Source organism: Chroicocephalus ridibundus, chromosome 4 (genome assembly GCF_963924245.1).
Source record: "Chroicocephalus ridibundus chromosome 4, bChrRid1.1, whole genome shotgun sequence".
Lineage (NCBI taxonomy): Eukaryota > Metazoa > Chordata > Aves > Charadriiformes > Laridae > Chroicocephalus > Chroicocephalus ridibundus.
In genome coordinates this window covers 94,310,991-94,324,213 of record NC_086287.1, presented here as the reverse complement: position 1 = coordinate 94,324,213, position 13,223 = coordinate 94,310,991, and the positions used below count along the sequence as shown (strand labels likewise).

Here is a 13,223-nt window from a genome sequence, read left to right as displayed (position 1 = left end):
AGAAGAGCAGCCAGCGAGAGGGAAGGACAACGGGGGTGCCACCTTCTTCCTGCAGCCCAGGGGATGGATCAGCGCGGGGATCCTACAAGGTGTCTGCGTCCTTGTGCTCAGGCCAGCACCTCCAGACGCCAAGGAGCCCCGCAGGGCAAGGACGAGCCCCGAGCCCGCAGCCGTAGAGAACAGTGGGGTTTATTCCTGCAGCACCCCAGGGAAATCAACACCCACAGTTTCTGTGGCTGGAGCAGCTCTTTCTGCTCTCAGGTGCCAAATTTCTTCTGTTGGATGGGCAGCGGCAGCTGAGTCTTGAAGTCCATGATGGGCCGCTCCACCATCACGAGGCAGTTCTCATCCAGCAGATCCGCGAAGAGCAGGGGCTGTGGGGTAGGGAGGGGGCAGGAGATGAGAGCCGGGTGCTGGCCCCCCTCTGCCTCGGTTTACCGGGCTCAGCCGCGCAGAGCTGCCCTGCAGCCGGCTCCGGCTTAGCCGAAACCAGGGGCATCGCTTGGGGGGTGCGCTGCAGGAGTTGCTGGGCGATCGGAGCCCAGGAGATTGCAGCAAATGGCGTCACTGTGACAGGGACAGAGACTGAACTCTGCTCTCCTGCTCAGGCGCCCAGTGCTGATACGGCACCGGCAGCAACTGGCCACAAGAGCAGGTGAAGCCACAGGCGCAAGGCAGCCCCCCGAGCCCCGCTCCTCGCCATGGCACATGCTCACTGACACCGTCACCCACCTGGAACTTCTTGCAGATCTTGAAGGCGTGGAGCTGCCGCTGCCTGGCGGTCTCCGGGAGCTGCTTCAGGGTGCTCTGGTTCATCAGGAGGGCACTGTTGTCCGGCAAGGGCTGTTGAGGAGAGCACAGGGCACGTGTCAGTGCTGCCTGGACCACCACCACCACCACCACCTCAGTGCTGCACAACCCCCCCTCTGCTCCCAGCAGGGACAGCACAAACCCAGCCCTCCCAACCAGGCACGGAGGCTCACCAGGGACTTGTCGAGGACGCAAAACATGTAGATGTCGTGGAGCAGGATGTGTGAGGGGTTCTTGGGGTTGAAGGTGATGTGGGTGATGGGCGAGTCTCTCTCCAGCCAGGCCTTGTGCAGCCCGCTGTTCTGCACCATGCGGCTCCAGGCCGTGTACTGCTTCTCGGGGATGCTGAACTCGAACAGCTGGAGAGGGGAGACAAGGTGGCTTGTGAGGTCTGGTCCTCCCCGCCATCACCCCCATGCCAGCACAAAGGCAGCCCCTGCTCCAGCTGGGCTGTGAGCTCCAGCTCTCCTGCCGAGCGGTGTGGCCAGAAAACCCAAAGGCCAAGGAGAGAGCCATGGGGAAGGGAGCAGGGCCATGAGGGCTGCGACTGGGAGAGCTCCTACCTGCTGGTCTGAGTAGGCGATAACGAGGTTGTTGGTGACGGGGTGGATGGCGAGGGCCGTCACTGCACAGTTGTACGTGGGCACCGTACAGTGATGCTGCAAGGCAGGACAGCACGCTGATGGGAGCAACCGGGGCCGACCCTGACCCTCCTCTTCCCACACGCCCACCCCCAGCCCTGCTCCAGGGATGCAGCGATCACTTGCAGGAAGGGGTCCCATGCACCGAGCCCACCCTCACCTGGTCCCCCAAGGCAGGAGGGCAGCAGGGTTCATTCCTGCAGCGCCCTCTGGCACCTGCCCCTACCTTGAAGCATTTCAGGTTGTAGATGTGGATTGCCCAGTCCCCGCCAACTGCGGCCAACCAGTGCCCGTCTGCGCTCACTGCCAGCAGGTAAACGGCGTCGGGACACCCTGCAGAAACACGCTCACCAGCTGTAATGGGTGCTCAGGTCTGCAAGGAGCCCCAGACCACCCCCAAGGGACATCCAGACCCAAAACCCCCCTGCTGATCTGAGTGCCCCCGCTCCCCTACCCAGGTCAGGCTGCAAGGGTGGCATAACCACAGGGCAGAGGCTGCCCGGGTGGAAGGATTCACACCCCCCAGCGGAGAAAAGGGGGACATGCTTGGCCCTGTACACCCCCCTGCACCCACAGTGGGGATGGCACTTGGAGCCCAGGGACCCGCAGCACCCACCCAGCTCCCCACCAGCCCGAACCTGAGGGTGGCCGAAACATGTGCAGGTGTTTGCAGCCCCCCGGCTCCAGCAGCTGGAGGACGTGGACAGAACCTCGAGCAGAGGCGATGAAGAGTCTGCCAGAGTCGGCGGAGAACTGGAGCTGATAGGCCGGTAGCAGCAGTTTGGGCACTTTAGGGACCTTGAAGGGAGCAAAAGCAGTGCTGGCAGCCACCTACCACTGTCGTCCTCGCTCCCGCGCATCAGCCTGTGAGCAATGCTGGCCATGCCAGCCCCCCCGAGACCCCACTGCCACCCACCACCCTCCCTGGCAGCGGGGCGGCCTGTTGCCCTCCTCACCTTCTTGACACTGACGCTGTCGCCCTTGTATTGCACTCGGTAGAGGTGGAAGCGGGAGGCTGTGGAGTAGGCAACCCAGCTGCCGCAGGGTGAGACGCAGCTGCAGTAGATGTGCTCCGGACCCTGGAAACGCAGAGGGGCTTAGCAGGGCCCATGAGATCCCCTGACAGGCTGGCACACACAGCTCAGCTGCCAGAGGGAGAGCAGAGGCTGCCAAGCCCCATCCTGCAGCGGGGCAGGCACCAGGGTGGGCCCTGGCCCCAGCTCAGCCCTACCTTGCTCTTGAGCTGCACGAGGTGCTCAGGCATGCGGCACAAGGGAAGGACCTCGCCATCCTTTCCTGGGATGACAAGAAACCACGTGGCACATCAGTGACGGTGGGAAAACCACACGGGTCCTGCTGAGCAGCAGGGGATCCTGGGGGAGCAGCGCCCAAGAGAGAGCCCAGACCCTTCCCCAGCCTCCCCCAAGGCTGAACTCCCCAGGGCCTTGCCCAGCTCCGCTGGAAGCACGAGAGCGGCCTCCCACCAGCCGCGCAGCCCATACCCAGGCACGCACCGCGCTGGGAAACGCAGCCCTGCCCCTGGCCACCACGCCAGCACAGGGCTGTGGGGAGGAAGGGGCCCAGGCTAAATCTCCCCTCCACCGGCCAAGCGCAAGACAGTTCATGCCCAAAATCCTGCAGGCAGCGCGGGCACTGCCACAGGGCTTGTACCAGAGCCGGGCCTTGCAACTCACCGGTCTCATCGGTGGAGCCAAGTCTCCAGAGCTCCAGGTGCTGGGAGAACTGGAAGAGAAGCAGCCGGGCTTTCCTGGCACAGGAGACGAGGCGTCGCTGCGTGCAGAAATGGGCAGACTGTCATGAACCCACAGCCTGGCAGAAAGGGCTGGGCCAATGCCGAAATGCCCTGGGGTGCTGGAGACTCCAGGGCGGGGGAGAGAAAGGACTGAGTCCCGTGGGATAGGAGCCCAGAGATGGAGACCCAGCAGGACCAGCAAGACGAGCTTGCCGACTTCTACCCTCTTGCCTGCTCCAGACGCGCCAGGGCCAGGGAGGGGACCCAGTGGGGCAGGGAGAGACAACTTTCTCCCGCAGGAAGAGCCAGCCCTGCCGGCCTGCCTTGCCAGACATGAGACCCTCCCCTCAGAGCAGCACTCACGTGGGGGAAGGTGAATTTGCGGAGCGCTGCATCATAGCCCTTCTTCTGCATCTTCTCCATCAGCGGGCGGATCACCAGCTGGGCATCCAGGCCTGGAAGCCAAGCAGAGGTCAGCCAAACCGGTACCACGGGGAGAAACCCAAGCCCTCCTTGTGACCGCAGACCGTCCTACCCCCAGAGATGAGCGCTGTCGAGCTGTGCGCCACGGCTCGCACATCGTGGGTGTGATACTGGAAGGGCTTCGTCCGCACCCAGCGCTTCTCCAGGCTGCCTGTCTTCACCGGCAGCAGCTGAAACTGGTAGGTGGCCCCAGTTGAGGTGCCCACGATGATGCTGTCCTCCTTCTGGTGAGAGAAACGAAGCCGGGGTTTGCGGGAGCAGACCGGGAAGAACAGGAGGGCAGTACCGGGAGGCCGGCAGGGACCAGCCAGGCCAAAGGCAGCGAGCCAGGCAGCTCCTGCCTGAGCGCCTCCAGCCCTGCACACAGGAGACCAGACGGGCCCCAGATGCCTGGAAAGGACTCGCCTACCTCTGACACAGACAGCGAGAGGACGGCTGAGGTGCTGACGGTGTGGGACTCCTGCAGCGTCCCTCGTTCCCAGTCCCAGAACTGCACCCTCCCAAAGGAGTCTGAGGTGACAACGGTGCCGCTCGAGAGGAAGGCGATGCTCCACACGATGCACTCGCGCTTCACTTTGTGCACGTGGTAATTCACCATGATCCTCTGGACAGTTTGGCCTGAGATGGGGGAAGGATGGTTAGGGGTGGCAACAAGATCCCCCCAAAGCACAGGATGTGCCAGTGCTGACGGTCCCCGGGGCAAGAAACAGGCGACAGGCTGGGCTCAGCTCTTGGGTGCACGTTACCTGAAGAGACATTGAACACACGTAGGGCATCGATGGAGCCGGCTGCTATGTGAGTGTCTGACGGGTGCCAGGAAAGGCACAGGATGCGGCCTGTGGGGAAGGAAGCTCCAGACGTGACTCCGTAGACTCTGTCATCGAGACCAGGGCAGCGGGACAGACAGGAGGGACAATGCCACCACAATACCGAGCCCTCCCCGACTCACCTGTCCGCCTGTCCATGTTCCGCTCGAACTGGATTCCCCCGGGCACGACTTGGAAGAGCTTAATGGAGCCGTCCTCACAGCCGATCTGCGGGAGGGCCGGGGTCAGTCCCGGCGGGGCGGGCAAGCCCTCTCCGGGGGTAGCAGAGCCACCCCGCTCTCAGTCCCGGTCACACTCACCGCCAGCTGCGTGCCGCTGCTGTTGGCCGCCATGCTCCAGATGGGTCCCCCGCCGCCATCGACCGAGTGGGCCACGCACAGCCGGGACAGGTCGTACTCAGCGATCTCCCCGCCGAGGCCGGCACCGAAGAGCCGGTCCCCCGCCGCCCAGCACAGCGCTTCCACCGACCGGGCTTCGTTCCCGGGGATGATCTGGGGAGGGATGCTCGTTACCCCGACGCCCGGCCCGGTACAGCTCGGTGCGGCCCGGCCCGGCCCGGCCCCCTCACCTTCTCCTGGAAGTAGTTGGCGGCGAAGTTGTAGATCTCGACGGCGCCGTCGGTGCGGGCCAGGGCCAGGCGGGCGCCGCGGGGCTGGCAGGCCAGGCAGCGGACGCCGGCCGGCACCAGGCCGAAGAACCGGACCCGGTGCACCTCGAACTCCCCCATCCCGCACCGGGCCCCGGCCCCGCTCCGCCCCGCGCGCACCCCACGTGCGCGCGGCGCACCCGGAAACGGAAGTGGTGGCTGGGGGAGGTCCGACCGGAAGCGGAAGCAGAAGCGCGGCGCGGCGGGAGATTCGGGCGCTGCGGGGAGGCGGCTGCGGCCCGTCCGTGGGTGCGGCAGCGGAGCCGGGGGGAGCGGGCCGGGGGCTTCGCCAAGCGGCCGGGGCTGGGTTGGGAGTGGAAGGCGGGAGAGGCCCGGTCCGCGGAGCGGTCCGCCCCGGCCCGGTCCCGTACCCCCGGGGCCGCTGGAGGGCACTAGCGCCCCGCGCAACGGCGGCCCGAGGCGGGGGGGGGGACTGCAGGGTCTGGGGGGGTGGGGCGGTGTCTGAGTATGGGGGTTTATGGGCCCCGGGAGCAGCAGCGGAGCCCGGGAGGGGGGGACTGGGCACGGGGATACCGGGGAAGGCCTCGGTCCCGGCGGGCTGGGGGCTCCCCCCACAGCAGGGCCTGCCCCGTCCCTCCCTGCACGCTGACCATGTCTCTGCCGGTACTTTGCAGGGCCCGGAGTATGGTGCAGATCGTCATCTCCAGGTGAGACCATGGCGGGCTGCACAGCCCTAGAGGGCCCGATCCTGCCCCCGGCAGCGCCTGGCTCTGTGCCCGTAGCCCCGGGCAGGGTTTGAACCGCTGGGTGAAGCTGCCTTTCTCGTCCGCAGCGAGGGTGCTGGAGGTCTGGCACAGTGGGTGCTGGTGGAGCTGCAGGGCGAGGTTGAGCCCCGGCAGAGCGGTGGGCTGGCAGGGAGCCTCCTGGGAGACCTGCACTACACCCGCGAGGTGAGGCAGCCCACCACCGCTTTACCGGGGATGGCCCCGGCAGCCAGCGTCCTGCCCATCCTCACCCTCCGCCTCTTGCTTCTCTCTCCAGGGGGTCCCTGTGCTCATCGTGGGCCATCACATCCTCTACGGGAAGGTGGTGCAGCTGGAGAAGCCCTTTGCCGTCCTGGTGAAGCGGGGAGCTGGAGAGACTGGCCCTGCAGGGCCGCACACACACTACACCGTCACCGCCCTCATCAAAACCAAGCTCCTCTTCAAAACCCGCCCCAAGCCCATCATCACCAATGTGCCCAAGAAAGTGTGAGGACTCGGGCTGGCGGCCGTAAGCTCCGCTCTGCTGCCGGGCAGCCCTGGGTGGGGCTTGTGGAGATCCAGGGTCAGCCTGGCCTTGTCCCTGCTCTGGCCGGAGGGCTCCAGGGCCAGCTTGGGGTGCTGGGTCCCATGTTCAGGCACCCAAAGCCCTTCCTGTGTCACTGTTTTCTCCCGTAATGACTCCCCATTTCTGAGAGCTGCTGAGCTCTGGGGCACATCCCAGGTGAGATGAGTCCTGGTGGGCAGTGACCTCCTCTGAGCCTGGGCAGAGCTGTCCTGTGCTGGGGGCTGCTCTCACTGCCCAGACTCGTCAGTTCCCAGTGTGCTGCTGTCTCTGCCTGTCCCCCCGCCTGCAGCCAGGACCCACAGTGGTGCCAGCACACAGATTGTTCTCCCTGCCACTATATGTCCCCCTCAGAAAGCACCCCTGCAGCTGTGGGGGCAGCTGGTGCTGGCAGAGTCTGACCCCCTGTCTGGGCATGGGCTTCCCCCCACGGTGTTGGCACAGGGGGACCAGGGCCACCAGCCTCTTCTCCACACGCTGCCTTTTCTCTGTGCAAGTCTTTATTTTTGACAAATCCATCAGGATATAAAAACAGACTTTTCCAAAATATGCAAAAAAACCCGCAGGTTAAAAAATAAATAGATTTACAAACAATTAGCAATAAGTATGAATACCAAAGAGCTACAAAAGTCTTCTAAAAAACCTCGTATTAAATTAAACAAAGCAATTCTAAATGCTCAGTTGTAGAAAGGTTTTTAAGCCCTGGAAAAAAAAAAAAAAAAAGAGGGCCCAAGGGAGACGACCGGGTGAATTCCCCAGGGAGGGGAAAGGTTGGGAACCGGCTCTTCCCCGCCCTCCTCTGCATGCCCGAGCCCAAAACCCAGCGTCTCCCCGCTGTCTAGACAGATGCCGGGAAGGCAGCGGGGTGGGTACGATGGGGCCAAGCCACGGCCCCGGTTTCCCCTGTTTCTGCATGCCGGGGTCCCCCCCTTGGCTCTTTGGCAAAGCTGAAGGGAGGTGCTGCCCTCCCGGGGCAGCCGGACCCCCCTGAAAGGGGCTGGAGGGAGCCGCGGGGGGCTCCCCGTGGGTACGTGCCCGCACATACAATGGCCGCGGGGCGGAGGCAGGCAGCACCAGCCAGCGGTGCCAGCACAGCGCCGGACGGACACGGTGCTGCGTGGGGCCGTTTTGCCATAGCACCGTGGAAGGGGACCGTCAAGTCCCCACAGAAAGCACCGAAGGGTGGGAGGATCCAGCCGTGGCGATGGGGTGGGGGGAGCCCGGCCAGCAGCGCTCCGCACGGCTCGCCAGGATGCTCGGTGTGGCCCAGGGCGGGGGGGACGCTGCTGTCACCCTCGCAGCACCGAGGCTGTCCCCAGCCCGGTGACAGGCAGCCCCGGCTCGGCCTCTCCCCAGCCAGCAGCCTGCTTCGTACAGAAAAGTGAAAATAATAAGAAAAAACCCAAAAACAACAACGAAAAAGCAAGACTTGATCAGAAATGCCGCGGCGGGCGCGCTCAGCGCTGCCCAGCACCCAGCGGCTCAGTGCCGGCTGCGCCGGGGCTGGTGGCAGGCGAGGAGGGGACCGGTAGCGGTCACCCCTTCCCCGGCACACGGGGCCACCCCGGCGCTCCCCGCAGTCAGACCTCGGCGAACGCCAGCCCACACTGCTCCTGCCGCTTGCCACAGCGCCGGGCCACGATGGCCAGGTAGAGGGTGAGCAGGGCCACCCAGTAGCAGGCGTAGAGGATGGCACCCGAGATGAGCAAGGCCACCTCGGTGTCACTGAAGAGGTCCTGGCTGTAGGCGGTGTAGGCCAGCCCGCCCAGCAGCACCACCACCCACACCGACACCGGCAGCAGCCCCACGAAGTTAACCACGATGGTCCGGCGCCCCGACGTGCCCCAGCCGGACTTGTTGATGGTGGCGATGGCGAACATCTTGGCGGGCAGCAGGCTGGACATGTAGAGGAGGGCGTAGAGGGACATGAAGATCATCTCGGCGTTGCCCCGCAGGAAGCAGGCGTAGGTGGCCTTGATGATGCCCACCAGCTGCACCGTCAGCAGGAAGAGGAGGATGTTCCAGATGCGGCCGCGGTAGAAGAGCTGGATGACGGTGGCGATGAGGAAGAAGGGGAAGAAGCCCGTCACCACCGACTCGTAGGTCATCCAGAGGTGGTGCTTGTGGAACCACAGAGCGTTGTAGAGCCACTCGCGGAAGTAGGACTTGCTCCAGCGGGTCTGCTGGTTGAGCCAGCGCAGGTAGCGGGTGGGCGTCTCCGTCAGGCACTTGGAGCGAGCCGTGTACTTGGTCTGGTAGCCCAGGCTGAGCACGCGGTTGGTGAGGTGCCGGTCATCCCCGAAGCTGCACTTGCTGCCCAGGAAGGTCTGGTGGTACCAGTCCTCGAGGAACTGCTGCAGCAGGGCGTTGCGGTACATGCCCAGGGGCCCGCTGATGCACTGCACGCAGCCGAAGTAGGACTGGCAGGCGCGCTCCACGTTGAAGGCCATCCAGTACCGCACACTGCTCAGGAAGGAGATCCACGAGTCGTACTTGTTCAGGATCTGGGGAGAGGACGGACATCAGCCCCGGCACCGCTGCAACACCCCCCCAGCACCCTTGCCACCCTGGGGTGCCCTCCCTCACGGCTGGGGTACCTGGACATCGCCGCCAACGCCACCAACACGGGGGTCAGCCTCCAGGATGCGGAGCATCTCGGCGGTGCAGGCGGGGTCCAGCACCGTGTCTGAGTCACACACCTGGGGGCAGAGGGAACGTCGAACCCCGCTCCCGCCGCCCACGCGCGCCCGGCAGACAGCCCAGCCCGCAGCCGGGCAAGCCCGAGCCACGGCCGGCGAGACGAGGCAGAGCTCCGGAGACCGGCAGGCGGTGGCAGGGAGCGGAGTGCCCTGCGGTGCCCGGCCACTGATGCCCCAGGCCACCCAGCCCCACCACATGCCCCAGCCACTGGCACCACAGTGGGACCTGCCCCGGCCACCACCCCTCACCCACGTGTGGGAGCCTGGCACCCCGCACTGTGCCACACTGTCCCACGGGGTGACACCAGCCTGGGGCAGGGCATGTGCCGAGGAGCTGTTGCAAAGTGGCGCAGGCAGGGCCACCCCAGTGGCACTTCACCCCCAACCCCGGTGCTGGTGGCTTGCAGCTGGTGCGCGGGGCCTGATCCAGCGCCAGGCAGTCGGGTGCTGCCGCGGGCTCACGGAGCTGCTCCTGCTCCTCCCGCAGCCCCTCTGCTCGGCCATGCGTGCAGGGTGCTCGCCGCCCGCATCCCACCCACCCCCCCACCCACCCACCCCATGCATCCACCTGGATGTAGTCCACGGAGTCTCCGAGCGCCCGGAAGGCCGTGTACATCACCTCCCGCTTCCCGCCCCACTTCTGGAGGATGCAGGAGTAGGTGGTGCCCCGCACCAGCGCCTGGACGCGGGCCAGCCCTTCCCGCAGCCCGGCTTCCGTCTCCCCCTCGCCCCACACGTGGAAGTTGCTCCTCCAGATGTAGCTGCCTGAGTGCTCGGAGCCCATCACATCGTGGAAGATGTCCAGCATGTAGGTGTCATCAGGGCCGTTCCCATCCACCACCATCACTACTTTGAGGTCGGGGAAGGCGATGCGCTTGACGGAGCGTAGGCACTTCTTCAGGTAGTCGGGATCCTCCTGGTAGGCGGCGATGCAGAGGGCCACCGAGCGCCCCAGCCGCACCGGCCGCCCCTCGCCCCGCATGCGCCGGTGCTCCAGGAAGGCGAAGAGGCTCTGGATGAAGAGGTGCAGCCCCAGGATGGCCCCGTAGAGCCCAAAGGAGAGGTAGTGCTTCTCCGTGTGGATGAACTGGTACCCCGTGACGTAGGCGGCGAGGATGCCCCCCAGCACCGCCAGGGCGAAGAGGCTGGTCCCCACGACGCGCAGGGCCGTGGAGAGGCTCACTGGCATCTAGGGGGGACCAGGCAGCGTCAGGGCAGGGCCACGGGAACAGCCCACATCAGGACTCGCTGCCTGACTCCCCAGAAGGCGAAAGCAGGGGGACCCCACTTTTCCGCTGCCCAATGGCCACCCTGTCCCTCACTGGTCATCGGTTTGGGGGTGAGACCTTCCCGGTGCCTCCACGGAGTCAGGAGAGGTGTGGGGGTCCCGAGCATCCCACTGTGTGTGGTGCCCGCACCCACAGCCCAGCCCCATCCAGCCAAGAGGGGATGTGGCCGCTCCTGGACCCCTGGTGGTGGCCGGGCAGCGGGGCCGGGCTGGAGGACAGGGAAGGGCACGGGGACACCGGGGACCCGGACCCAGGGTGTCTGCAGGGGAGAGACTCTGCAAGGGCACGGCCACCCAGAACCCCCAACAGCCTGCGGCGGGACCCCCGGCAGCGGGGGGCGGCAGCTCCCGGACCCGCACCCCGCTGCAGGATGGGGACCCGGGGACGGGCAGCGCCGGCAGCACGGGCAGGCAGCGGGCACCCGCTCGGGACTGCGGAGCTGCACGGCGGGGCACGGCGGGGGGGCGGGGGTGCAGGCAGGGCGCTGCAGGCAAGGGGGTGCAGGCAGGGGGGCACGGGCAGGCGAGGGGGTGCAGGCAGGTAAGGGGGGGGGGGTGCATGAGCACGTGGGGGGGTGCAGGCGGGGCGCAGAGCCACCGGCAGAACCAGCCCCCGGGACCCCCGTGCCACCGGCAGCGCCACCCGGTCAGCCCCCGCCTCCCCGGACCCCTCCCGGGCCCCGCAGCCCCCGGCTCCCCCCGGCCCCGCAGCCCCCGGTGCAGCCGGTGCCGGCTCCGCGCTCTCGGTGGGGCCGCGGCCGGTCCCGCAGCACCGCCCCGAGCCGGCACCGGCGGGGCCGGAGGGTAGAAGGAGGGACCGGGACCGGGACCGGGACCGGGACCGGGACCGGGACCGGGACCGGGACCGGGACTCACCGTGGTGGTGCCGGTGCCGCCGCTCGCCCCGGCCGCCGCCGCCGCCGCTGTGCGCCCGCCCCGGCCCTCGCAGCCCCTTATACCGCGGCGGGGCCGGCACCGCCCGCAGCCCGCGGGGGCCCCGCCCGGCACCGGCACCGGCACCGCCGGCACCGGCACCGCCCGGTACCCCCGGCACCGCCCGCAGCCCGCGGGGACCCCGCTCGGCACCGGCAACACCTGGCAGCGGCCCCAGCCCCGCACTGCGGGAGCGATGAGCGGCACCGGCATCACCCGGCACCGGCACCGGCATCAGCCGGCGCGGCGGCAGGCACCGCGGGCACCGGCACAGCGCCGCGCCAGGGACCGGCCACGGCTCCTCATCCAGAGCAGCGCCGGGCCACCTGGGGACACCTCGGAGTCACCCCATGCCACCTCCGGAGGCCACCCCGTCTCCCCCTGTTTTCCTGTCCCACTCTTGGGGCCCCTCTCGTGATGCCCACGTGTAACCTCCGTGTCACCTCCCCATGCCACCGTGTCCCCCGCCATGGCTATGAGCCACCTGGGGATACCCAGGGCCTTCCCCACCGTGTCACACTGTCCCCATGGCTGGTGGGTTACAGGGAAGACCAGGGCCACCCTGGGGACAGCAGCCATGTGCCAGTCACACACAATGTCCCTGTGCAGGGCTGATGGCAGGGGACAACCAGCCCTGGGAGGGACCACACTGAGTCCAGCAGAGCTGCAGCCTCGTCTTTGGGCTCAAATCCAGCACTTTTGGGTTCCTCACCCTGAGGAACCAGGTCATTGTGTCCTGCTGGGCTGGCAGCTGGGTGCGAGGTGGTGCCGGGATCAGGCCCGGAGCCTCCCAAGCCTGGGAGCCGGGAAAGGGCATCCCTCCAGTGGGAGTAGCCTGTCCAGGTGGGTCCCCCTCAGCTGAAACCCCCGGCACCGTGGTGATGCCAGCTGGAAACTCCCCGCTGTAGGTGCCAGTGCCCAGAGCAGGTGCCAGGGGACTGGTGAGCCCGGGGACGGTGGGGACAGAGCAGGGACCCGCCAGGACCCTCAGCACCACCGGCAGGTTCCCACGTGGCTCGTCTGAGCCGTGGTGGGGTGTGGAGGTGCGAAACCCAGCGTGGTGGGGTCACAGCTGGCATGGTTGTGCCTGTGCCATCGCTACGGTGCTGCTGGGGGCACATGGGGTCACCGTGGCTGCAGGTGCCCATCTGAGGAAAGCGGGGAGGGGGACAGGGGACAGGGGCAGCGAGTCCCCACCCCACAGCCCTCCCCAGTGCCCCTTGGTGGGGACCCGGCCCCAGGGTTGCCCCGTGACCCCTTACCTTCTGGTGCGTGGGCAGCTTGCTGGGTGTCCCTCCCCGCTGCCGGCCGGCGGCTGGCCACAGGAGCGCTGCCCAAGGTGGAAACCAAACTCTCTCCTCCAGCACAGCCGCCTCCTTGTTCCCCACAGCAGGACGGCTAGCGGCACCAAAAGAGACTTTTCATTCAAAAACCGTCCTCTGACGCTGGCGGCAGGCCCTGGGGAGGCACAGCCGGTACGGCAGCATCCCGGCGCATGCCTGCATCCCGGCACCGGTACCGACACCGGCGTGGGCTGGCGGCAGCGAGAGCGAGGAGGAGCGCTCGCTCGGCCGCCGCTGCTCTCCGGCAAGGACAATGCACTCCCCACTGTCCGTGCACACCCGGCCAAGCGGCACGGCACGGCACGGCACGGCACGGCGCAGCGAGGTGTGGGTCTGGCGCAGGCGGCTTTGCTGGGGGTGGAGACACAGTCTGGCACCCCCAGCCTTGCAGGGAAAGGGGGTGCCGGGACCCTGACACCATCCGGCATGGCACAGGGCAGCCGGGACACACGTACCCACGGCCCTGCGCAGCCGGGGCAGGGCTGTCCGGTGCGAGGGGGCTGCCCAGTGAGG

At 67.0% G+C, this 13,223-nt stretch overlaps 3 protein-coding genes across 3 annotated transcripts; 1 reads left to right on the top strand and 2 right to left on the bottom strand.

Annotated features, from left to right (window-relative positions):
• Positions 1 to 184: 184 nt before the first annotated feature.
• On the bottom strand, positions 185 to 5,297 carry UTP4 (UTP4 small subunit processome component). Its single transcript, XM_063334901.1, has 16 exons — positions 5,083 to 5,297; positions 4,814 to 5,005; positions 4,637 to 4,721; positions 4,434 to 4,523; positions 4,097 to 4,305; positions 3,740 to 3,911; positions 3,568 to 3,659; positions 3,146 to 3,242; positions 2,683 to 2,747; positions 2,408 to 2,530; positions 2,090 to 2,249; positions 1,678 to 1,784; positions 1,374 to 1,469; positions 984 to 1,169; positions 733 to 843; positions 185 to 374 (listed from the first exon to the last, which is right to left on the bottom strand). Exons 1-16 carry the CDS (start codon positions 5,239 to 5,241, stop codon positions 258 to 260), a joined length of 2,061 nt encoding a protein of 686 aa, XP_063190971.1. The 5' UTR covers positions 5,242 to 5,297; the 3' UTR covers positions 185 to 257.
• A 30-nt stretch (positions 5,298 to 5,327) lies between these two features.
• On the top strand, positions 5,328 to 7,102 carry CHTF8 (chromosome transmission fidelity factor 8). Its single transcript, XM_063334900.1, has 4 exons — positions 5,328 to 5,409; positions 5,796 to 5,828; positions 5,954 to 6,071; positions 6,163 to 7,102. The coding sequence occupies exons 2-4, from the start codon at positions 5,806 to 5,808 to the stop codon at positions 6,373 to 6,375; spliced, it is 354 nt and encodes a 117-aa protein (XP_063190970.1). The 5' UTR covers positions 5,328 to 5,409; positions 5,796 to 5,805; the 3' UTR covers positions 6,376 to 7,102.
• A 182-nt stretch (positions 7,103 to 7,284) lies between these two features.
• On the bottom strand, positions 7,285 to 11,352 carry HAS3 (hyaluronan synthase 3). The gene is made up of 4 exons (XM_063332755.1): positions 11,311 to 11,352; positions 9,715 to 10,335; positions 9,045 to 9,146; positions 7,285 to 8,951 (listed from the first exon to the last, which is right to left on the bottom strand). The coding sequence occupies exons 2-4, from the start codon at positions 10,333 to 10,335 to the stop codon at positions 8,028 to 8,030; spliced, it is 1,647 nt and encodes a 548-aa protein (XP_063188825.1). The 5' UTR covers positions 11,311 to 11,352; the 3' UTR covers positions 7,285 to 8,027.
• Between the last annotated feature and the right edge of the window lie 1,871 nt (positions 11,353 to 13,223).